Source organism: Hippoglossus stenolepis, chromosome 19 (genome assembly GCF_022539355.2).
Source record: "Hippoglossus stenolepis isolate QCI-W04-F060 chromosome 19, HSTE1.2, whole genome shotgun sequence".
Taxonomy (NCBI): domain Eukaryota; kingdom Metazoa; phylum Chordata; class Actinopteri; order Pleuronectiformes; family Pleuronectidae; genus Hippoglossus; species Hippoglossus stenolepis.
Genome location: NC_061501.1, coordinates 20,585,543 through 20,610,542, shown reverse-complemented (window position 1 = coordinate 20,610,542; position 25,000 = coordinate 20,585,543). Strand labels below are relative to the sequence as shown.

The window sequence follows — 25,000 nt, the reverse complement described above, 5'->3', positions numbered from 1 at the left end:
GTGGCGCTGGAATCTTCCTGACCTGTGACTTCAGCGTCACATCCTGTCACGTGTTGAACCGTGGGAATATTTGAATCAGCTCGAAATAAACGTGTTGTGAACATGTGACACGTGGAGTGAAATAAACGTGTTGTGAACATGTGACACGTGGAGTGACACAGCTCACCTGTTTGAACAAAGCGTAGATTTTCAGTTTGACTTTGTTTCCTGGATCTTTCTGCAGCGACGACAGTTTGTTCTTCGCCTGCTCAAACTGCTCCACACTCGCACCTGCATCACACACACACACACACACACACACACACACACACACACACAGTGGATTTGTATAATTGATCTGCAATGTTGTTCCATGAAACTTTGCTGAAGTGGGTTAGGGTTAAAATAAGTCGACATTAAATAAAATAGTGAGAATCGGAAAGTCAGATACTGACCCATCGTACGAGACGCTGTGGTGTGAAGCTTCAGACTCGGAGCGACCGACAATCTGAACAAACTGAAACACATTTGTAAAAAACACAAATCTGCTTTATTTCTACACATTAAAACAACCAGAAATAAAACAGAAAAACAACTCAACTAATAGATAAAAGATTTATCTACATCCAGAAAAAAACATAAAAAACTGAGAAAAGGACCTTCACAGGTAAATAAATCCACTGATCACATGTAAATAAAATAAAGATTTAATTCATCAATCAGTTTAAAGAGAAGGTTCAGTTTCTTGATCAGTATTTATTTGATTTTATATTTCATTTGACTCATCTATTATTAACAACTTTTATTTTTTTAAGCAGCAGATGTTCACAATCATCTGAGAGGTAGGAACATTTAGATTACATTAATATTCTATTAATCTATTGATCATTTTATCAACACTCAACTGCTTCTTATATCATCTATTATTATAACTGTGTGTGTGTGTGTGTGTGTGTGTGTGTGTGTGTGTGTGTGTGTGCGTGCGTGCGTGTGTGTACTGATCAAAGTTCTTCACATTCCATGTTACAGACTCTAAAGATGACGTCAGGCAGCTGGTTAATCTGAAGAATCTGATTATTGGTTATTGATTCCTCTGCGTATGGTTTTAAATCAGGTTTAATCAGAATATATCGTTTACATGTCAAAGTCTTATTCAGATTATTGTCTTAATCTACTATCAGAATGCTGTTTCCATGGAAACACTGAATGTTATGTGAGAGAGAAAGTGGAGCAAAGGTCACACTTGAACTTTAACAGTTTTTATTCTATAAATCATAAATATACAGATTAACAGAATAAATATATTCACTTATATAATGTTCAAAAGCAGACTTTTCATTCTATACATCATAAACTGTTTCTTTAACATGAACACAGGCTGAAGCTCTCTCTGACACAAGCTAACATGCTAACATGCTAACCTCCACACTCAGCGGTCACAGTCACTCACCTTCTGCCGCGGACTAAGCGCCAGGCAGCGGAGCAGTTCAGGAACACACCGGCCATTTGTACCCGGAGCTGGAGGTCCTCGGAGCGGAGGGTCCGGAGAGCAGGAGCCGGTCCGGAGAGCAGGAGGACGGACTCTTAGCTCAGTTTGAGCCGCGGCGGAGCTAACCAGCTGTTTACACCGCTGCTCCCGCCCACTCTGTGGTCTCCTTCTCCCCCATTGGCTCAACTGGACCGTGTCGTCATGCGGTTCATCCAATGAACGAAGGCTTTTCCTAACCACTATTCCTTGACCCCGATGAAACACGTCACAAGGTCAAGGAAAGATGTGAAGGAGAAGCAGTAAGGAGTTAGGAAAGGAGTTAGGAAAGGAGACTACTCTGCGGAGAGAAACACTTTCAAACTTTATTTAGAACAGAAGATAAGCACAGACTGCAGTTCTGTGCTCTGACAGTTATAATACAGGTTCCTGTTTTAAATGACCCTGAGAAAAGACGTGTTCAGTTTATACAGAGGAAACATTTAATATCAGTTACTCACAGAGATAATCAGAATCAGAAATAAACTGAAATGCTGAAATAATATAATAATGTGAAGAATATACGAGGAGGAAGAAATGATTGAGTCGCTAACACAAATGGTGGAGGCGTTCAGAAAGGTCAGGGGTCAGAGGTCAGGGAGAGGACCTCTGGTTTCTGTCCATGAGGCCAAAGAAGCAATGAAGCATCATGGGAGATGTAGTTGTGTCTCTGCTGAATTTGAAATGAATACATTTTTACTGTTCAGCTGAATTTACTTTATGTTACTGAGGATTTTAAAAGATCTTATGAGACAAAAAAAAAACAACCAATTTTCTAGTTTAATTTATTTAAATGATATGTAAATGAAATATGTGATTAAGTGTAAACTGAATGTTTTCTTCCATTATCAGTTAAAAACAATGTTTTTATGATTAAGCAAATTAAAATGATTAAAACTGTCACATGCCTGCCTGCCTGTCTGTCTGCCTGCCTGCCTGCCTGCCTGTCTGCCTGCCTGCCTGCCTGTCTGTCAGCCTGCCTGCCTGTCAGCTGCCTGTCTGCTGTCTGCCTGCCTGCCTGTCTGGCCTGCCTGCCTGTCTGCCTGTCGTGCCTGTCTGTCTGCCTGTCTGCCTGCCTGTCTGCCTGTCAGCCTGCCTGTCTGCCTGCCTGCCTGCCTGCCTGTCAGCCTGCCTGTCTGCCTGCCTGTCCTGCCTGCCTGTCTGTCTGCCTGCCTGCCTGTCAGTCTGCCTGCCTGTCTGCCTGCCTGCCTGTCAGTCTGCCTGCCTGCCTGTCCTGCCTGCCTGCCTGTCAGTCTGCCTGCCTGCCTGCTCTGCCTGCCTGCCTGTCGTCTGTCAGCCTGCCTGCCTGCCTGTCGTCTGCCTGCCTGCCTGCCTGCCTGCCTGTCAGTCTGCCTGCCTGCCTGCCTGTCTGGCCTGCCTGCCTGCCTGCCTGCCTGCCTGTCAGTCTGCCTGCCTGCCTGCCTGTCTGCCTGCCTGCCTGTCAGTCTGCCTGCCTGCCTGTCAGTCTGCCTGCCTGCCTGCCTGCCTGCGCCTGCCTGCCTGCCTGCCTGTCTGTCAGCCTGCCTGCCTGCCTGCCTGTCTGTCAGCCTGCCTGCCTGTCTGCCTGCCTGCCTGTCAGCCTGTCTGTCAGCCTGCCTGCCTGCCTGCCTGTCTGTCAGCCTGCCTGCCTGCCTGCCTGCCTGTCAGCCTGTCTGTCAGCCTGCCTGCCTGCCTGCCTGCCTTCCTGCCTGTCTGTCAGCCTGCCTGCCTGCCTGTCTGTCTGCCTGCCTGCCTGCCTGCCTGTCAGCCTGTCTGTCTGCCTGCCTGCCTGTCTGTCTGTCAGCCTGCCTGCCTGCCTGCCTGTCAGCCTGTCTGTCGCCTGCCTGCCTGCCTGCCTGCCTGCCTTCCTGCCTGTCTGTCAGCCTGCCTGCCTGTCTGCCTGCCTGTCTGCCTGCCTGCCTGTCAGCCTGTCTGTCAGCCTGCCTGCCTGCCTGCCTGTCTGTCAGCCTGCCTGCCTGCCTGTCTGCCTGCCTGCCTGTCAGCCTGTCTGTCAGCCTGCCTGTCTGTCAGCCTGCCTGTCTGTCAGCCTGCCTGCCGTCTGTCAGCCTGCCTGTCAGCCTGCCTGCCTGTCTGCTGCTGCCTGTCAGCCTGTCTGTCAGCCTGCCTGTCAGCCTGTCAGTCTGCCTGCCTGTCAGCCTGTCTGTCTGTCAGCCTGCCTGCCTGTCTGCCTGCCTGCCTGTCAGCCTGTCTGTCAGCCTGCCTGTCAGCCTGCCTGTCAGCCTGCCTGCCTGTCTGCCTGCCTGCCTGCCTGCCTGCCTGCCTGCCTGTCTGTCTGTCTGTCTGCCTGCCTGTCTGCCTGCCTGTCTGCCTGCCTGCCTGTCTGCCTGCCTGTCTGCCTGCCTGCCTGCCTGCCTGCCTGCCTGCCTGCCTGTCTGCCTGCCTGCCTGTCTGCCTGCCTGCCTGCCTGTCTGTCTGTCTGTCTGCCTGCCTGCCTGCCTGCCTGCCTGCCTTCCTGCCTGTCTGCCTGCCTGCCTGTCTGCCTGCCTGCCTGTCAGCCTGCCTGTCAGCCTGCCTGCCTGCCTGCCTGCCTTGCCTGTCTGCCTGCCTGCCTGTCTGCCTGCCTGCCTGGTCTGTCTGTCTGTTGCCTGTCTGTCTGTCTGTCTGTCTGCCTGCCTGCCTGCCTGCCTGCCTGCCTTCCTGCCTGTCTGCCTGCCTGCCTGTCTGCCTGCCTGCCTGTCAGCCTGTCTGTCAGCCTGCCTGCCTGCCTGTCTGTCTGTTTCTGCCTGCCTGCCTGCCTGTCGCCTGCCTTCCTGCCTGTCTGCCTGCCTGCCTGTCTGCCTGCCTGCCTGTCGCCTGTCTGTCAGCCTCTGCCTGCCTGCCTGTCCTGCTGTCTGTCTGTCTGCCGCCTGCCTGCCTGCCTGCCTGCCTTCCTGCCTGCCGCCTGCCTGTCTGCCTGCCTGCTGTCGCCTGAGCCGCCGCCTGTCTGTCTGCTGTCTGTCTGTCTGTCGTCTGTCTGCCTGCCTTGCTGCCTGCTCTTGCTGTCTGTCTGCCTGCCTGCCTGCCTGTCTGCCTGCCTGCCTGCCTGCCTGTCTGTCTGCCTGCCTGTCCAGAACTCTGCCGCTCGCATCATTTCCAGAACCCCCTCCATCAGTCTCATCACTCCAGTCCTTCAACTTATTGTTTTTAAGATTCTGCTCCTCCCCTTTAAGGCCATCTATAACCTCGCTCCTCTATACCTTTCTGAACTCCTGCACATTGAACCCCCCGCACCCTCAGGTCTTCTTTTTCCATCCACCTCACTGTACCACCTGCCCGTTTGACCACCATGCTCCCTCTCTCTACCACCAGACATTCGTAACATGAACTCTCTCCATTTTTAAATCTCATCTAAAAACTCATCTTTTTAAACCAGTGCTTATTTTATTTGTTTTATTGATGTTTTTGATACATTGTTTTTTGTTGTTGTGTTTTTATCTCTGCCATGTAAGGTGACCTTGAGTGCTCTGAAAGGCTCCTATAAATAAAATGTATTATTATAATGATTATGTCCTGGATGTAGACTGGACCCGATCCGTTCACAGCATGGTACGCAAGTACTAGTGTCTTGAAGTGGATGTGGGCAGCCACTGGGAACCAGTGAAGGGAGCGGAGGAGTGTGAGTGAACTTAGGTTGAAGATCAAGTTTGATTTTCAGGTGGTGTGCGGACATCCACTGATCAGTCAGACAGGCCGAGATTCGTGCTGCTACCTGTGTTTCAGATTGGGGGAAGACAGGATTAGTTGGGTGTCATCTGCGTAGCTGTGGTAGGAAAAGCCATGTGAGTGAATGAGAGAGTTGGTGTACAGAGAGGAGGGGACCCAGGACGGAACCTTGAGGGACCCCAGTAGTGAGAGAACAAGGTTCGGACACAGATCTTCTCCAAGTTACCCGATAAGTGTGATCATGGAGGTAGGATGAGAGCAGGGAGAGAGCAGAGCCTGAGACACCCAGGTCCTGAGGAGGAAGTAAGGATCTGGTTAGACTCTAGTTTAAAACATGAACTGAACATTGAACTGTTCTTGTTTAATGTCACCACACAAACAAACTTAATTCAAGTTTATTTTCTATTTGTAGCAGCAGAGTTCAAATGTGACTCTATAGAAACAGGCTTTGTGTAATATCACTGACCCTGCAAAGCTATTGAGACACACACGCAGACACACACGTACACACAGACACATACACACTCAAACACACTCACTCAAACACAGACACACGCACATTCAAACACACACACAAAGATACACGCACACACAAACACACACAGACACACAAACACAAACACACACACACGCAAACAAAAACACACACACACACAAAGACACATGCACACACAAAGCAGAATCAGCAGACACATGAGGATAAAGAGAAAACGTCGACGCAGCACAAACCTTTAAATCTCGTCTTTTGTACTCAGGGTCTGGACCTGGCCCCTCGCTCGCCCCTCGCTCACCCCCTGCTGTATATATTGGGCTGTCCAACTTTCTCTCTGTGACACTGTGTGTGTGCTTGTGTCTCAGGTTGGACGACATCCAGTGAACAAACATGTCGCAGTATTCTGGAAAGGTGAGCATGCTGAATCTCACACAGGAAACTGAAACTGACATATTTTTTTATAGTTTTCTTTTAAATGAAATATTTTGAGTTGTATTATATTTCACAGTATTTTATGGCTCTTGTTCATTTGAAATCAATGAGTAGAACTTTGAATGAAGTTTGACTGATGCTCCATCTCACACTCTTGTTTTTAAAAGATGAATTTAAAATCTTCTCTACAGATAAAACAGACGAGGATTTTAAAATGTGTTGATGAATCTGCAGCTCGTGATTTTTTCTCTAATATTTTTTTTAAACATGAAGCTGTGTTGTAATCAGGAAAAAAAATGAAAGATACTTTAAATTATATTATTGAAGTTTAACTCGAGTGTAAGTTTAGCACAACTTTTTATTTTCTTTGTCTGCTCTGAAATCATCTTTTCAACCTGTTACCTAGCAACCGCTCAAAGTCTGGTCTAACATCTCGTCGCCATGATGTCAGTTTACTCAGGGGCGTGTCGGCTCACTGTGACATCACCACTGAGGGCGTGGTTATAATTACAACAGAAACGGTTTACGGTTTGTTTTTCAGATCACCTTCTACGAGGGGAAGTGCTTCACCGGCAGGAAGCTGGAGGTCAGAGGTGACTGTGATAACTTCCAGGACCGCGGCTTCATGAACAGGTGACTTAAAAAAGAAAGATTTCAGTTTTATGTTGTCATGACAACGCTTCAAACGATGGAGCTGCAGCTTCATTTCTGATTGAATATTTAAAGTGAACGAGAAGAATGAAAAAAACTACAAAACCTCATTTCATTCGTTTGTGATGTTGATCCAACCTGGACATAAATTCTCATGTTATAACATATGGAGGGGGCGGAGTTACGTGAGAAACATTTTCCTACAGTTCACATGTAGAACGACATGCTTCCTCTAAACGTGTCGATGGACTTCGACATGTGTCCTGTCGTTGGTGGGGGTGTCACAGGTGAACATAAACACCACCCCATTAAAAGACAGTGACACAGTGGATTCTAAAGTTCTGTAATGAAACTCAGAGCTAATTACTCTGAACTTGTTTTATGGACAAACACAAAGACTGAAAAGTGTATTCGTCAAACATACTTTTAACGACCTTCTCAGCTGCCGTAGTTACAACACTGACGTATCACAAAGCTTAAGTTTTACTACATTTCAACTTAAAAGCACAGGGAACCATTTTATTGTTCTTAGCTTAGCTTAGCTTCGTGTGGAGAAGAAGCATCACTTGACTCTTGTGTTTTCAGGGTGAACTCCATCCGAGTGGAGAGCGGCGCCTGGATCTGCTTCGACCACCCCGACTTCAAGGGCCAGCAGTATATCCTGGAGCACGGAGAGTACCCAGAATTCCAGAGGTGGAACTCCCACAACGATCACATGGGATCCTGCAAACCCATCGGCATGGTACACGCCTCTGACAGGGTTTTTGCAGTCTTTATGTCATGTCATGTAGTTTAGCCGCCGCTCTTATGCAAAGCCATTCGGGGTTCAGCATCTTGCCCATGGACACTTTGGCATTGGCTGGAATTCGAGCAGCCGACCTTCTGGTTGGAGGACGACCATTCAACCCCTCAGCCACAGCCTTTAATATTATTTAATCCATCAGGTCCCAGATTCTCCTGAAATAATCCTGCTCCTCAGAGGAGAAGATTTACTTTGTTACAAAATCATTTCTCTTCAGTCACCTGATGACAAATCATATTTTTAAATGGTGGATGGAAACACACCTATTTCAATATAAAAATAGAAACAGGTTAAAAGGATTTGCTAAAAACAAAATACGACATATTTGAAGTGACTTTGCGTCAGAAGGTTTTCTGATCAAAATAAATGTATGGTATCAGAGAGAATTCAGTCTCACTTCCTGTTCCTCCCTCAGCACGGCGAGCATTATCGCATCGAGCTGTTCGAGGGCTGTAACTTCGCTGGTCAGTGCGTGGAGATCTGCGACGACTGTCCCTTCCTGCAGAGCCGCGGCCTCGCCAAGAACTGCATCAACTCCGTCAAGGTCTACGGAGACGGAGCGTGAGTTCAACACCTGTTTCTTTTCGTGTGTGTGTGTGAACAACGCTGGACTCAGTTACAATAAGCAGAGTTATCATTACTTTCACATATTGATGTTGTTTTCTCCGTCTGTAGCTGGGTGATGTACGAGGAGCCAAACTTCCGTGGTCGTATGTACATCGTGGAGCGCGGCGACTACAACAGCCACAACGAGTGGCAGGCCCAGAACCCCAACATCCAGTCCATCCGCAGAGTCGTCAACTACTTCTAAACCCCGCCCCCTGAAATCAGCCACTGATGTCATCGTGTACAAAAATAAACCAGACTGAACGAAGAAAAGAGATTTTTTATCAAACACTTTCTGTTTCACTCTGGTTTTATGTCCCACTGATGATTTACACTGGGTATAAACTGGATATTAACTGGGTATTAACTGGGTATTAACTGGGTATAAACTGGGTATTAACTGGGTATTAACTGGGTATAAACTGGATATTAACTGGGTATAAACTGGGTATAAACTGGATATTAACTGGGTATATACTGGGTATTAACTGGATATAAACTGGATATTAACTGGGTATTAACTGGGTATAAACTGGATATTAACTGGGTATTACCTGGATATTAACTGGGTATTAACTGGGTATAAACTGGATATTAACTGGGTATTAACTGGGTATAAACTGGATATTAACTGGGCATATACTGGGTATTAACTGGATATAAACTGGATATTAACTGGGTATTAACTGGGTATTAACTGGGTATAAACTGGGTATTAACTGGGTATTAACCTGGATATTAACTGGGTATTAACTGGCATTAACTGGGTATAAACTGGATATTAACTGGGTATTAACTGGGTATTAACTGGGTATTAACTGGGTATTAACTGGGTATTAACTGGGTATAAACTGGGTATTAACTGGGTATTACCTGGATATTAACTGGGTATTAACTGGGTATAAACTGGATATTAACTGGGTATTAACTGGGTATAAACTGGATATTAACTGGGTATAAACTGGGTATTACCTGGATATTAACTGGGTATTAACTGGGTATAAACTGGATATTAACTGGGTATTAACTGGGTATAAACTGGATATTAACTGGGTATTAACTGGGTATTACCTGGATATTAACTGGGTATTAACTGGGTATAAACTGGATATTAACTGGGTATAAACTGGGTATTAACTGGGTATTAACTGGATATTAACTGGGTATTACCTGGATATTAACTGGGTATAAACTGGGTATAAACTGGGTATTACCTGGATATTAACTGGGTATTAACTGGGTATTAACTGGGTATAAACTGGATATTAACTGGGTATTAACTGGATATTAACTGGGTATAAACTGGATATAAACTGGATATTAATGGGTATTAACTGGGTATTAACTGGGTATAAACTGGATATTAACTGGGTATAAACTGGATATTAACTGGGTATTAACTGGGTATAAACTGGGTATTAACTGGGTATTACCTGGATATTAACTGGGTATTAACTGGGTATAAACTGGATATTAACTGGGTATTACCTGGATATTAACTGGGTATTAACTGGGTATTACCTGGATATTAACTGGGTATTAACTGGGTATTACACGGATATTAACTGGGTATTAACTGGATATTAACTGGGTATTAACTGGGTATAAACTGAGTATAAACTGGGTATTAACTGGGTATTACCTGGATATTAACTGGGTATTAACTGGGTATAAACTGGATATTAACTGGGTATAAACTGGATATTAACTGGGTATTACCTGGATATTAACTGGGTATAAACTGGGTATAAACTGGGTATTACCTGGATATTAACTGGGTATAAACTGGATATTAACTGGGTATAAACTGGGTATTAACTGGGTATTACCTGGATATTAACTGGGTATAAACTGGATATTAACTGGGTATAAACTGGATATTAACTGGGTATTAACTGGATATTAACTGCATATAAACTGGGTATAAACTGGGTATTACCTGGGTATAAACTGGGTATTAACTGGGTATAAACTGGGTATAAACTGGATATATTACTGGGTATAAACTGGGTATTAACTGGGTATAAACTGGGTATAAACTGGATATTAACTGGGTATAAACTGGATATTAACTGGGTATTACCTGGATATTAACTGGGTATTAACTGGGTATAAACTGGATATTAACTGGGTATTAACTGGGTATAAACTGGATATTAACTGGGTATTAACTGGGTATTAACTGACTGCATAAACTGGATATTAACTGGGTATTACCTGGATATAAACTGGGTATTAACTGGGTATAAACTGGATATTAACTGGGTATTAACTGGATATTAACTGGGTATTAACTGGGTATTAACTGGGTATAAACTGGATATTAACTGGGTATTAACTGGGTATTAACTGGATATTAACTGGATATTAACTGGGTATAAACTGGATATTAACTGGATATTAACCGGATATTAACTGGGCATATACTGGGTATTAACTGGATATAAACTGGATATTAACTGGGTATTAACTGGATATTAACTGGATATTAACTGGATATTAACTGGGCATATACTGGGTATTAACTGGATATAAACTGGATATTAAATGGGTATTAACTGGATATTAACTAGGTATTAACTGGGTATTAACTGGGTATAAACTGGATATTAACTGGATATTAACCGGATATTAACTGGGCATATACTGGATATTAACTGGGTATTAACTGGGTATAAACTGGATATTAACTGGGTATTAACTGGGTATTAACTGGATATTAACTGGGTATTAACTGGGTATTAACTGGATATTAACTGGGTATTAACTGGGTATTAACTGGGTATAAACTGGATATTAACTGGGTATATACTGGATGTTAACTGGATATTAACTGGATATATACTGGATATTAACTGGATATATACTGGATATTAACTGGTGTATACTGGATATTAACTGGGTATATACTGGATGTTAACTGGATATTAACTGGATATATACTGGATATTAACTGGGTATTAACTGGATATTAACTTGGTATTAACTGGGTATTAACTGGGTATAAACTGGATATTAACTGGGTATATACTGGATGTTAACTGGATATTAACTGGATATATACTGGATATTAACTGGATATATACTGGATATTAACTGGTGTATACTGGATATTAACTGGGTATATACTGGATGTTAACTGGATATTAACTGATGTATACTGGATATTAACTGGATATATACTGGATATTAACTGGATATATACTGGATATTAACTGGTGTATACTGGATATTAACTGGGTATATACTGGATGTTAACTGGATATTAACTGGATATATACTGGATATTAACTGGGTATTAACTGGATATTAACTGGGTATTAACTGGTATATACTGGGTATATACTGGATATTAACTGGGTATTAACTGGGTATATACTGGATATTAAGTGGATTTTAACTGGGTATATATTGGATATTAACTGGGTATTAACTGGGTATTAACTGGTATATACTGGGTATATACTGGGTATATACTGGATATTAAGTGGATTTTAACTGGGTATATACTGGATATTAACTGGGTATATACTGGATATTAACTGGATATTTACTGGGCATATACTGGATATTAACTGGGCATATACTGGATATTAACTGGGTATATACTGGATATTAACTGGGTATATACTGGATATTAACTGGGTATATACTGGATATTAACTGGATATTTACTGGGCATATACTGGATATTAACTGGGCATATACTGGATATTAACTGGGTATATACTGGATATTAACTGGGTATATACTGGATATTAACTGGGTATATACTGGATATTAACTGGATATTTACTGGGCATATACTGGATATTAACTGGGCATATACTGGATATTAACTGGGTATATACTGGATATTAACTGGGTATATACTGGGCATATACTGGATATTAACTGGGTATATACTGGATATTAACTGGGTATTAGCTGGGTATATACTGGATATTAACTGGGTATTAGCTGGGTATATACTGGATATTAACTGGGTATATACTGGATATTAACTGGGTATATACTGGATATTAACTGGGTATATACTGGATATTAACTGGGTATTAGCTGGGTATATACTGGATATTAACTGGGTATATACTGGATATTAACTGGGCATATACTGGATATTAACTGGGTATATACTGGATATTAACTGGGTATTAGCTGGGTATTAACTGGGTATATACTGGATATTAACTGGGCATATACTGGATATTAACTGGGTATATACTGGATATTAACTGGGTATTAGCTGGGTATATACTGGATATTAACTGGGTATATACTGGATATTAACTAGATATTAACTGGGTATTAGCTGGGTATATACTGGATATTAACTGGATATTTACTGGGCATATACTGGATATTAACTGGGTATATACTGGATATTAACTGGGTATATACTGGATATTTACTGGGTATAAACTGGATATATACTGGATATGAACTGATATAAACTTAGTATAAACTGGTGTAACTGTAAATAATGTGGTGCTGCTGCAGGTGTAAATCTGTGTTAACCCTGAATGTGTGTTTGTTGTTCGTATTAAACAGCTGATGTGAAGGTCAGTACAGCACTTCACTGTTTACACACTAATCAAAGTCACACAATAATCTTGTGTGTGTGTGTGAGTGTGTGTGTGAGTGTATGTGTGAGTGTGTGTCTAAACCAAAATGTCCGTCACTCTGAAGTTGGTGGATTTTAGGAGCGACGCTTCGTTTCGTCTGAGACTCTGAGCTGAGTCAAGGAGGAGGAGGAGGAGGAGGAGGAGGAAGGTTCGTTCACTGAAGAGAATCAAACACCAGCAGGATGTCCTGCTGCTGCTGTGTGAGGCCAGGCTGCGAGCTGCTGGAGGGTAACAACACACTTTCATACATTTTAATACACAAAGAACACAAACATTAACACACTGGGACACAAACCAAACTAACAAATCAGAGTAGACGTTAAATAAATGTTTGTAAAGATGTTTCTGTCATTTCAGTTCTTTCTTATCTCTCTGATGTTTGTGTTTCTGATCAGTTTGGTTTGAATCAGTTATTTGATGATATAAAAACAGACGTCATGATTGACAGCTGAGACTGACTCAGGATAGGTTAATAGTGTGTATGGGCGGGACCTGGATACCACGATGCACCTTGTTGTTGGTGGCCACCCGCCGGTGGGTCAGCAAAGAAGAAGAAGAAGAAGAAGAAGAAGAAGAAGAAGAAGAAGAAGAACTCAGGACCACGAGGACGATAAATACATTTATAAATAAATATATATTATATATATATAATATATTACATATATATAGAACCTTCTCTTGGTAATAAGCTCCTTCACACAGCAGCAACGTAAATCACTTCAGTTCAGTTTTATATATGAAGAATGTAACAAGGAGGAGGAGTCAGCAGGAGGAATCAGCAGGAGCAGGAGGAGAACATGGACATCCTCAGGGAGGAGGAGGCAGCAGGAGAAGTCAGCAGGAGCAGCAGGAGGAGTCAGTAGGAGGAGTCATAAGGAGTCAGCAGGAGAACATGGACGTCCTCAGGGAGGAGGGGTCAGCAGGAGCAGCAGGAGAACATGGACGTCCTCAGGGAGGAGGAGTCAGGAGGAGCAGCAGGAGGACATGGACATCCTCAGGGAGGAGGAGGCAGCAGGAGCAGCAGGAGGAGTCAGTAGGAGGAGTCATAAGGAGTCAGCAGGAGAACATGGACGTCCTCAGGGAGGAGGGGTCAGCAGGAGCAGCAGGAGGACATGGACGTCCTCAGGGAGGAGGAGTCAGGAGGAGCAGCAGGAGGACATGGACATCCTCAGGGAGGAGGAGGCAGCAGGAGAAGTCAGCAGGAGCAGCAGGAGGAGTCAGTAGGAGGAGTCATAAGGAGTCAGCAGGAGAACAGGGACGTCCTCAGGGAGGAGGGGTCAGCAGGAGCAGCAGGAGAACATGGACGTCCTCAGGGAGGAGGAGTCAGAAGGAGCAGCAGGAGGACATGGACGTCCTCAGGGAGGAGGTCAGCAGCAGGAGCAGCAGGAGAACATGGACGTCCTCAGGGAGGAGGAGTCAGGAGGAGCAGCAGGAGGAGTCAGCAGGAGCAGCAGGAGGAGTCAGTAGGAGGAGTCATAAGGAGTCAGCAGGAGAACATGGACGTCCTCAGGGAGGAGGAGTCAGCAGGAGCAGCAGGAGGACATGGACGTCCTCAGGGAGGAGGAGTCAGCAGGAGCAGCAGGAGGACATGGACGTCCTCAGGGAGGAGGAGTCAGCAGGAGCAGCAGGAGGACATGGACGTCCTCAGGGAGGAGGAGTCAGCAGGAGCAGCAGGAGGACATGGACGTCCTCAGGGAGGAGGAGTCAGCAGGAGCAGCAGGAGGACATGGACGTCCTCAGGGAGGAGGAGGCAGCAGGAGCAGCAGGAGGACATGGACGTCCTCAGGGAGGAGGAGTCAGCAGGAGCAGCAGGAGGACATGGACTTCCTCAGGGAGGAGGAGTCAGCAGGAGCAGCAGGAGGACATGGACGTCCTCAGGGAGGAGGAGGCAGCAGGAGCAGCAGGAGGAGTCAGTAGGAGGAGTCATAAGGAGTCAGCAGGAGAACATGGACGTCCTCAGGGAGGAGGGGTCAGCAGGAGCAGCAGGAGGACATGGACGTCCTCAGGGAGGAGGAGGCAGCAGGAGCAGCAGGAGGAGTCAGTAGGAGGAGTCATAAGGAGTCAGCAGGAGAACATGGACGTCCTCAGGGAGGAGGGGTCAGCAGGAGCAGCAGGAGGACATGGACGTCCTCAGGGAGGAGGAGTCAGGAGGAGCAGCAGGAGGACATGGACATCCTCAGGGAGGAGGAGGCAGCAGGAGAAGTCAGCAGGAGCAGCAGGAGGAGTCAGTAGGAGGAGTCATAAGGAGTCAGCAGGAGAACAGGGACGTCCTCAGGGAGGAGGGGTCAGCAGGAGCAGCAGGAGAACATGGACGTCCTCAGGGAGGAGGAGTCAGGAGGAGCAGCAGGAGGAGTCAGCAGGAGCAGCAGGAGGAGTCAGTAGGAGGAGTCATAAGGAGTCAGCAGGAGAACATGGACGTCCTCAGGGAGGAGGAGTCAGCAGGAGCAGCAGGAGGACATGGACGTCCTCAGGGAGGAGGAGTCAGCAGGAGCAGCAGGAGGACATGGACGTCCTCAGGGAGGAGGAGTCAGCAGGAGCAGCAGGAGGACATGGACGTCCTCAGGGAGGAGAGTCAGCAGGAGCAGCAGGAGGACATGGACGTCCTCAGGAGGAGGAGTCAGCAGGAGCAGCAGGAGGACATGGACGTCCTCAGGGAGGAGGAGTCAGCAGGAGCAGCAGGAGGACATGGACTTCCTCAGGGAGGAGGAGGAGTCAGCAGGAGCAGCAGGAGGACATGGACGTCCTCAGGGAGGAGGAGTCAGCAGGAGCAGCAGGAGGACATGGACGTCCTCAGGGAGGAGGAGTCAGCAGGAGCAGCAGGAGGACATGGACGTCCTCAGGGAGGAGGAGTCAGCAGGAGCAGCAGGAGGACATGGACTTCCTCAGGGAGGAGGAGTCAGCAGGAGCAGCAGGAGGACATGGACGTCCTCAGGGAGGAGGAGTCAGCAGGAGCAGCAGGAGGACATGGACGTCCTCAGGGAGGAGGAGTCAGCAGGAGCAGCAGGAGGACATGGACGTCCTCAGGGAGGAGGAGTCAGCAGGAGCAGCAGGAGGACATGGACGTCCTCAGGGAGGAGGAGTCAGCAGGAGCAGCAGGAGGACATGGACGTCCTCAGGGAGGAGGAGTCAGCAGGAGCAGCAGGAGGACATGGACGTCCTCAGGGAGGAGGAGTCAGCAGGAGCAGCAGGAGGACATGGGCGTCCTCAGGAGGAGGAGCAGCAGGAGGACATGGACTTCCTCAGGGAGGAGGAGTCAGCAGGAGCAGCAGGAGGACATGGACGTCCTCAGGGAGGAGGAGTCAGCAGGAGCAGCAGGAGGACATGGACGTCCTCAGGGAGGAGGAGTCAGCAGGAGCAGCAGGAGGACATGGACGTCCTCAGGGAGGAGGAGTCAGCAGGAGCAGCAGGAGCAGCAGGAGGACATGGACGTCCTCAGGGAGGAGGAGTCAGCAGGAGCAGCAGGAGGACATGGACGTCCTCAGGAGGAGGAGTCAGCAGGAGCAGCAGGAGGACATGGACGTCCTCAGGGAGGAGGAGTCAGCAGGAGCAGCAGGAGGACATGGACGTCCTCAGGGAGGAGGAGTCAGCAGGAGCAGCAGGAGGACATGGACGTCCTCAGGGAGGAGGAGTCAGCAGGAGCAGCAGGAGGACATGGACGTCCTCAGGGAGTTGTACCGCAGCAGCAGACAGAGACAGAGACTCTCTCAGGTGTTGTTGTTCAGATCAGGTGAGAAACATGTGCGCGTGTGTGATCGTCACACACGCGCACTCACACCGGAAACGATCATTCAGAATAAAACGTGTTTGACGTCAGATTGAAGTTCGTGAAACTTTTGTTTTGTTTGTTCACGATCACAAGGTAAGGTGTAAACTTCCTGTTAGAAGTTTCACAATAAAAGCACCCATTGAAATAATTTCGTTTTGATCCATAGACTGACATAAAATAAGAAGTGACATCATCTGTTCTATTCTCAAAGACTCAAATAATCAATCATTCGTTGAAATTATCCATTTTCTGATAAATAACATTTTAGGTTTAAGAGCAGCTGAATCGCTTCCATTAGTGAAACCAACCTGTGCTTTTATTTTGAAGGCCAGACACCACAGCTTCCTTATTATTGACTCTTCATGAACTTAAAAGTTTGTTTAAATGATGAAGTTTAAACTCTTTGTGTCCACACTCACTTCCTGTTGTGAAACCAGTGAAACCAGTTCAGGTTTAACTAACCCAGATCCACTCTGAGCCACGAGTGACAACAAGTCATTTATTGAAAAACTTTACATTCACCTCAGACTTTTCAAATAATTCATCTATATAATCTATAATCAATGCAATCAGTAATTCAAGTTGAGATGTTTTTCACTTGTGTGTCCAGTCTCAGAGGAGCTGTCAGAGACCGTCAGCATCGTCCCCGTCACTCAGGGTCTGACTTCATCATCACCGGCTGCAACCATCGTTCCCCACCTGACGACCTTCGACCCCTGGCATGTCCACCTGGACCTCCACCGCCGCTCCTGCCCCGGTATCACCGTGCAGCTCCCGGTCTTCCCCACAGAAACGAACAACATCAACAGTTCCTCCAGGTCAGATTCTGAAGGTTCAACATCTGATGTGATTAAATATAATACTGATATGTCTACACTGTAAAAAATATCTCTCAACATGGTGGCAAGATGTCATTGATGATGATGTCAGCGATGATGTCATCAGTGATGATGTCAGTGGTGACGTTGTCAGCGATGATGATGTCATCAGTGGTGATGTTGTCATCAGTGGTGATGTCAATGATGAGGATGTCATCAGTCGTGGTCGTGTCATGTTATTATGTTTTATGTTCATTTAATTGATCACAGAAATCATTTATTTTGTATTTATGAATATGACCTAACATTCTCCACCAACTCTGACTGACACCTGGTGGAGCAGTGGTTTCCATGGTAACTGAATCCATAATTCTGGTTAACTTTATGAAACCAGAGTAACTGGTAACTTTGTTTTGTATTTTCAGGCGTTCGTGGTCGTCGTCGCCGTCTGAGTCCAGAGACAGAAAACTCTCTGTGGATTCCACATCAGATTCTCTCTGCAGCTCGTTCAGAGAAGACAAGCGTTTCCACATGCACGCCGTCGCTGGTTCCAGAGTGGATCTGGTTCAGGTTCCTGTTACCAGATCCAGAGAAGATCTCCCTGACCATTTGGCCCCCGCCTCTATGACCAGCTCAGACGAGAGCCCCAGTCCCGTTGCCTGCCTCCCCTGCTCCCCCTGCAGTTCCACCACCAACCTACATGAAGACCTGCAGAAGAACCTGTCCACAGGAGGAAAGATCATCTGCTCCCCGACCTGCAGGGGCCCCAGGAAGTTGTCGGCCCCTGCCCTGCAGTTCACCAGGCAGCTGAGTGTAGGTGGAGCGGGCTCATCGTCCTGGGTCCATCTGAACCACAACCACTACCCGTTCCCCAACAGGAAGAGGCCGAGGATCTCCGAGGCCGCCAGGAGGCTGGGGATGTACTCGTCCTTCTGAGACACTTCACAAAGTTTATTTCACGTTGTTTAAGAATTCAAGACGTTATTCTTTCAAACTCTTCACTTGTGCTTGTTGGGTTTCATCTTCACACGTCTGTCGGTCATGAGTAATCTATCTCTGTATCTAATGTCTATATATCTACATATATGAAATATCATTTCAGTACAGAAACACATGCTCTTGTTTTACATTAAATTCAGTGCTATGTGAATCAAAATTGGAATTTGAAACTATTAGAAGCTTGTTTGAAAGTAACACGTTAAAATGATCAGATTTACCAAAAATAAATTGAAATAAGTAAAAATGAAAAAAGTCTTTACCTGAAATGATTCATGTTTTATTTAAAGGGCCCATACTTTACACCTTTCTGGGACCTAATGTGAGATATTGGTCCCTAAGATGATGTGTCAGTGGTTTAAAGTGGACAAACTGCTGCAGTGTTTATTTCCACTTCCTGTCTCCTGCCTCTGGAGCTGCAGACCTGCCTCTTGAGCCCCTCCTCTGATTGGCTGACTGCACTTTGAGTGACACGCGACCAGGCCAATCACCGGTCTCATTCTGGTGCATTGACTCTGGTAAACACAGCTGAAAGTCACGTGATGTTTGCAGCTATAGAAGAGCAGCCACATATTTACAGTCGTTACAACCGGATGTTTCTGAACGGAAGCGACACCGTCCTCATGTCTGATCAAGTCTTAGCAGGTGTAGGAGTGTAGTGTAGTGTAGGAGTAACGTCCCGAGCTACAGTACGGAGTAACGAGTAACGAGTAACCTCTGCGTTACTCCGGACTGAGCACAGCGACACGTCACAAGAAACCAAGCGTCACCACATACGTCATCAACACAAGCCTCGATACGCGCATCACAAACATCTTCCTGGACTCGACTCACGCTTCGAAGCCTCGACACGGAAGGACACATCACTCATTTATATATTAGTATATATTATATTTATATATTAGTATATATCGCCAGATGTTAGTGGTCTCGTGCTGAAACACGGAGGTAAGTCACAGATAAACAAACTCAGACGCCATCTTTGTTTGGAGCGAACAGTAACCGCGTCGTTTAGACACAAACTGCGTGTTTGTTGTTTATGTCGTGAATCAAACGTTACGTTCGCTGTCTACGTCATAAACTCATTTCTGAGCTGACGCTCCTGTGAACGTGACATGAACTCAGACCGTGAACGTCTCACGGTGCAGCTGAAGCTCTGTGGTGCCTTCACGGAACATCTGTTTACAACACTGACTCCTACATTTCCCATCATGCATCTGCCACCTTTTCACCCTCTAAATAATTATAATTTTACTCAGTAACACTCAGCTGCGATACATTAATGAGTGTAATGGAGTATTTTTTTATTTAAAAGGCTTTATTTCATTTTAAAGTGAAACTATAACAACTGATTATTATGAATTCATTGTAAAGTTTTTAAATAATCTTTCATGGTTTCAGCTTCTTTAAGCATCAAAGTAAAATATTAAAATGCTGGTTTTCTCATTAGTAAACGAGTAATGATAAAGTACTTATATTTGAATAAAGTATAATAACAATATAATAATAATGTGTGTACATTTTATGTTCAGTACTAGTACTTGTAATTTTGTATTTTTCTATCATCTTTTAAAACGATACATTTTCTTTTATAGTCAACATGTTTCTTTGAGTCTTTAGTCGTAGAAAAATCAAATGTGAGCAGTGACTTGGTTTCTCTCTGAGGAGAGTTTGAATCTGTCCAACAACCTTCACCTCCTCTCTTCTCCACCTCCTTCGTGTTGGTTCTTTCCTGTTGTTTTCAGACACGATGGCGGAGCAGAACACGGAGGCGAAGCTGAAGAACCTGCTGAAGCAGGAGAAGATCCAGCTCTGGAATCCTCCGTACACCATCGATGACGAGAAGCTGGAGCCGCAGCACATTCAGGTCGCCAGTAAACTCACAGTAACACGTTAACGTCACTGAGCTGCTCAGATGTCTCACTGTGTGATCACACGCTATATGAAAACATCAATTCATTCATTAAATTAATTATTAAAAGGTATTATTTAAGAGAAAAACTACTTATATAAACTCAATGTTAATAAATATCAAAATCCTAACAGATAAAAACAGATGTTATCTATCAAAATACAATGGAAACACTGAAAGCTTTGTTCTATTTTATCACATGAAAAGTTATAACCTGTACAAATATTTTAATTTTAACAATTTTGTTATTGAAAAATTAAAAAACATACATAACTAATAACATAAAAACAAAAAACAATAAATAGAACAACAGTTAAACAATATATTATATTTTCTATATCAGAGTTCACAGTGTTATAAATTGTCATGGTGATTTTGTTTTTTTACATCAGGAGCTGGCGGAGCGTTTCGCCGCCCTGCTGTTTCTGCCGGTGTCGGAGGTTGGTGGGGCTCTGGAGTCCATCCGAGTTCAGACAGTGACGAGGAGCAAAGGAAACCAGACGTACAGGGAGACCAACGTGGCGACGCTGGAGCTGCTGCTGCCCAGAGACAGCAGGAAGGTACTGTAGCATCGGTTACGCCTCTGTTCTCCAGCCTCTGAATTAGAGACCAAACGCTGCTGGTCCCGTTTTACATGTAGGTCAAAAACTTGTGTTATAGTCTGAACAGAAACTGAGACTTTTGTAAACAATGTTCTCTTCCTGATTGGTTCTTATCAGTCACATGACTCCATCCAGCATTCACGGCCGCTAAATACTTCTGAAACCTCTTCATTCAAACATATGAATCTTTATTGTCCAAAACACGTTCTGTAAAATGTGTGTTTGTTTTCAGGATCCAAAGTCAAAGAAGAACTACCTGGAGACAAGGCTGGACGTGTGTGTCCAGGAGGTGGTGGACAGGTACACACACACACACAGACACACACACACACACACACACACAGTGTGCCGCTGTGCTGAGTGTGTTTGTTTCTCTGTCATAGAATCGGCCAAGAGTTCGGCCTCAGATACATCAAACTGATCCTGAACGGTAAAACTCTGAGTCCACGTGAGTTAAGATCAATACGATATACTTTATTCATCCCGTAGGGACATTTTTGGGGACTCAAATGCTGTGGACATATTAGCTTCCATATTTACAAACAAGTTACAAAGCAGCACCAACTGTATTTATTTTAAAATGTTAAAGTAACTAAAATATTGCACACACACATTGCATGTAGCACATATTGCACCATCCCATAATAAAACCCCATAAAATTGTTGCACAATCCCAGCATCATCAGCAGCGTTACACACAAAACTCTCAGATGTTGAATATTGTTGCTGAAAATATAAAAATGAGTAAAGCTCGTGTGTGTGTGTGTGTGTGTGTGTGTGTGTGTGTGTGTGTGTGTGTGTGTGTGTGTGTGTGTGTGTGTGTGTGTGTGTGTGTGTGTGTGTGTGTGTGTGTGTGTGTGTGTGTGTGTGTGTGTGTTCTGTCCCGTCCCGTCAGACGAGCGTCTGGACGAGCAGGGCGTGAAGAACCACAGTAAAGTGATGGTGCTGAAGGTGAGCGATGCCGAGCTGAAGCAACTGATGAGTGAAGAGGAGCAGAGGAAGAAGCAACAGAGCGAGAGTCTCCAGAGGACGCAGAAAGGCTTCCAGATCCTGTCCGAGAGAGGTGCGTTTAATCTGAGAGAACGTTCTGCTGCGTTTAATCTGAGAGAACGTTCTGCTGCGTTTAATCTGAGAGAACGTTCTGCTATATTAAGTAAATAATCCTCTCTCTCTCTCTCTCTCTCCTTGATTATCCGTTCTCGTCTCAGACGGCAGCGAGGACTCCAGTAATGTTCCGTTCCTGGAGATCGCCGACCAGAAGGGAAACCCGCTGAAGATCCCGCCCAAGGAGAGGAAGGTACACATTACGTTACATTACATTTCATTGAGCTGACGCTTTTATCCAAAGCAACTTACAATAAGTGCATCAACCATGAGGAACAAACCCAGAACAACAAGAATCAAGAAAGTACAATTTGCATCAAGGAAGCCCAACTACAAAGTGCTACATGGAAGTGCTACTAAATATAGTTGTTTTTTATTTTTATTTATTTTTATCCAAGCTATAGTCTGAAGAGACGTGTCTTTAGTCTGGAGGGAGATGTGTGGACTTCCTGTCCTCATGACAATGTGGAGCTCGTTCCACGTTTAGGAGCCAGGACAACAAACATTCGTGATGTTGTTGAGTGACAGCTGTCCCTCACAGTGAGGGAGCAGCTGATTGGCCGATGGAGAGCAGAGTGGACGGGCTGGGGTGTGAGGTTTGACCATGTCCTGGATGTAGACTGGACCCGATCCGTTCACAGCACGGTACCAAGTACTAGAGTCTTGAAGCAAACAGCCACTGGGAACCAGTGAAGGGAGCGGAGGAGTGTGAGTGAACTCAGGTTAAAGACCAGTGGAGCTGCTGGTTTCTGGATGAGCTGCAGAGGTCGGATGGCAGCAGCAGGTAGACCTGCCAGGAGGGAGGTGCAGTAGTCTAGGTGTGAGATGACCAGAACCTGGACCAGAACCTGGACCAGAACCTTGACTAGAACCTTCTGAGTGAGAAGGGGGCGTATCCTCCTGATGCTGTGCAGCATGAATCTACAGGAACGGGTTGTTGCAGTAATGTTGGCAGTGAGGGAGAGTTGGCTGTCGAGACACAGATTTTTATTTAACCAATCAATCACATTTTATTTGTCTCATATTCCCAGTTTGTCTCATAGACGTTAACAAGGAGCAACTTCCTCTGTTCTTCACTCAACAAGAGTCAAATAGAAACTTAGTGATCAGTGAATGAAGCTCAGTCACGTGTGAGGATCCTCTCCCAGGACACAAGGACAGTAGATGCTGATGGAACGGAACACATCAACACAACAGGATTCACTACATGAGAAGAACCAGTTTGTAACTTCATATCCTACACACAAACACACACTTCACGTCTGTCTGTGTGTGTGTCTGTGTCTGTGTGTGCAGGCTCTGATCCTGGCCATGGGTTTCCATGAGAAAGGTCGTTCTCTGATGAAGAGGAAACAGTACGATGACGCTCTCTGTCACCTGCTGCAGGCCGACCAGCAGTTCAGGTACACGCATCTGACATCATCATCTCTGACATCATCATGTGTGACATCGTCTGCAGAAAGGTTCTGATTGTCTGGAGGAAACGTGATAAACAGGAAGTCTGAGGTGTTTTCAGGACACTCACAGCGAGTTTAGTCTTAAACAATAAATTTCTGCAAACATGATCAAAACATTTCCAAGATGTCTCTAATATTCCAAAGAAGGAAAAAGGTGAGAAACCACAGGCTCCGCCTATTCTGACACTGAGTGAACAAACCTGATAGGTGACTTTCCACACATAGCCCCGCCCAACACCTGACAAACCAATCAACAGCTCTAATCATCAATTCAAACATTCATCAATACAAATCAATTCATCAATTAAACCAAACACACAATGTAAATAAATCCAAAATACTCTGTATATAGATCTCATGTTTATACAGGAAGTGTGTGTGTGTGTGTGTAGTGTGTGCGGCTCGGCTCTCCTCAGCTCAGTGGATAACTTCGCCGTCCTGCAGCTGGACATCGTGTGGTGTTATCGAGCTCTGGAGGCTCTGTCGTGTCTGGACGACGGTAAGACTCGTCTGCAGCGAGCCGAGGACTGTTTCCTGCAGTGTTACGGAGAGCGGCGAGAACGACTGCTCATGATCAAGGTGACTCGCACTGTACAGCCGACGTCACTCAAACACTTTGGTTTGACTGTTTTGTTCCCGGTTTGAAACTGAGATTAGGTTTTACTGCAAATGAATAAAGGACGTTATGACAGTTTGGAGCTGTGGTTTTATCAGTGACATTCAAAACATCAGGGTCCACATGGACTGAGCCATAACAAGATGGTCTGTCCACGGAGGATTTCCTGTCAACATTTCATTGTCAGCTCCTCTGAGCAACTCCTCTTCCTATTAATCAGCCACTCACCTCGTTAGCTCCATCACCGGCGTGCAATGAATCCTGGGATGTGTTGTCCTGAAAAGGATCTACTCATGGAGCGTTGCTAGGGAACGAAGGGATGCATTTGAAATGGGACAGTGTGGTTGATCAGCTGTGACGCAATTGGTCTTCATCTTTGCTAGAGGAGATGATTTATCATAGCTTCACTGTGTGTGTGTGTGTCGTCAGGGTAACACAGGCAGAGAGGAGGTGTTGTTTCTCCGGTTGTACCTCCTCCAGAGTCTCCTCTCCTACATCGAAGGAAACGACATTCAGGCGCGACACCAACTGACCAAAGTGAGTTCAGCGTGTGATGGAGCGCTTGTTTATTCACAGCCTGAACGCTGAGCATGTGACCAACAGACCTACAACTCAGAGTTAACTTCACAGAAGCAGCTCATCAGAATATAAACGTGTCATCGTCTTTGAACGTCTGAACCACTGTTTTCAGGTGGAGTCTCTGTTCAGTCATTTGTGTCTGGACTCAGAGAAAATGGCTCAGCTGATGGCGCTGGGCTTCTCCGAGAGAGAAGCTCGACTGGGACTCAGAGCCTGTCAGGGCGACCTGCAGGAGGCCGCCATCCACATCAGCAACCGCAGACAGGTAACTCCTGACCCTAGAACTTACAGGTCAAGGTTTTAGGCTCTGGATCTGGTGTGTCTTTGGATCCATGATGATTCTCTTTATTTGTAATTTGTGTGTTTCTCAGGAGCGAGAGGAGCTGAAGCAGAGG

General features: G+C 45.5%; 4 protein-coding genes across 5 annotated transcripts in view; 3 read left to right on the top strand and 1 right to left on the bottom strand.

Moving 5' to 3' along the window:
- eci2 (enoyl-CoA delta isomerase 2) overlaps positions 1-1,633 on the bottom strand; it is a 6,551-nt gene extending 4,918 nt beyond the window's left edge. The window contains exons 1-3 of the mRNA XM_035142991.2: positions 1,430-1,633; positions 435-496; positions 167-270 (exon numbers count right to left, since the gene is read on the bottom strand). Coding sequence (XP_034998882.2) covers positions 167-270; positions 435-496; positions 1,430-1,485 — 222 coding nt within the window. The 5' untranslated portion in view covers positions 1,486-1,633. The remainder of the gene's footprint in view (positions 1-166; positions 271-434; positions 497-1,429) is intronic.
- A 4,396-nt stretch (positions 1,634-6,029) lies between these two features.
- crygn2 (crystallin, gamma N2) lies at positions 6,030-8,388 on the top strand. Its single transcript, XM_035142742.2, has 5 exons — positions 6,030-6,050; positions 6,613-6,704; positions 7,308-7,464; positions 7,940-8,085; positions 8,200-8,388. The coding sequence occupies exons 1-5, from the start codon at positions 6,030-6,032 to the stop codon at positions 8,333-8,335; spliced, it is 552 nt and encodes a 183-aa protein (XP_034998633.1). The 3' UTR covers positions 8,336-8,388.
- A 4,421-nt stretch (positions 8,389-12,809) lies between these two features.
- On the top strand, positions 12,810-18,604 carry LOC118098277. 2 transcript variants are annotated; one of them, XM_035141903.2, is made up of 3 exons: positions 12,810-12,983; positions 17,132-17,339; positions 17,765-18,604. In XM_035141903.2, the coding sequence occupies exons 1-3, from the start codon at positions 12,938-12,940 to the stop codon at positions 18,273-18,275; spliced, it is 765 nt and encodes a 254-aa protein (XP_034997794.2). In that variant the 5' UTR covers positions 12,810-12,937; the 3' UTR covers positions 18,276-18,604. The 2 variants fall into 2 exon arrangements, with proteins under 2 accessions (XP_034997794.2, XP_034997793.2); XM_035141902.2 differs by lacking the exon at positions 12,810-12,983 and adding an exon at positions 16,299-16,482.
- Positions 18,605-18,869: 265 nt separating this feature from the next.
- nub1 (negative regulator of ubiquitin-like proteins 1) overlaps positions 18,870-25,000 on the top strand; it is an 8,070-nt gene continuing 1,939 nt past the window's right edge. The window contains exons 1-12 of the mRNA XM_047337870.1: positions 18,870-19,283; positions 20,081-20,202; positions 20,640-20,807; positions 21,082-21,149; positions 21,233-21,297; positions 21,745-21,912; positions 22,058-22,146; positions 23,250-23,356; positions 23,803-23,989; positions 24,456-24,563; positions 24,718-24,870; positions 24,977-25,000. The exon at positions 24,977-25,000 is cut by the window's right edge and continues 123 nt beyond it. Of these exons, the coding sequence (XP_047193826.1) occupies positions 20,086-20,202; positions 20,640-20,807; positions 21,082-21,149; positions 21,233-21,297; positions 21,745-21,912; positions 22,058-22,146; positions 23,250-23,356; positions 23,803-23,989; positions 24,456-24,563; positions 24,718-24,870; positions 24,977-25,000 (1,254 nt within the window). The 5' untranslated portion in view covers positions 18,870-19,283; positions 20,081-20,085. The remainder of the gene's footprint in view (positions 19,284-20,080; positions 20,203-20,639; positions 20,808-21,081; positions 21,150-21,232; positions 21,298-21,744; positions 21,913-22,057; positions 22,147-23,249; positions 23,357-23,802; positions 23,990-24,455; positions 24,564-24,717; positions 24,871-24,976) is intronic.

Coding starts and splice junctions, on each gene's coding strand:
- crygn2 (XM_035142742.2), top strand. CDS start 6,030: ATGTCGCAGTATTCTGGAAAG. Junction 6,051..6,612: donor TGTCGCAGTATTCTGGAAAG/GTGAGCATGCTG, acceptor TTTGTTTTTCAG/ATCACCTTCTACGAGGGGAA. Junction 7,465..7,939: donor CCTGCAAACCCATCGGCATG/GTACACGCCTCT, acceptor TTCCTCCCTCAG/CACGGCGAGCATTATCGCAT.
- LOC118098277 (XM_035141902.2), top strand. CDS start 16,407: ATGGACGTCCTCAGGGAGTTGTACCGCAGCAGCAGACAGAGACAGAGA. Junction 16,483..17,131: donor GGTGTTGTTGTTCAGATCAG/GTGAGAAACATG, acceptor TTGTGTGTCCAG/TCTCAGAGGAGCTGTCAGAG. Junction 17,340..17,764: donor AACATCAACAGTTCCTCCAG/GTCAGATTCTGA, acceptor TTGTATTTTCAG/GCGTTCGTGGTCGTCGTCGC.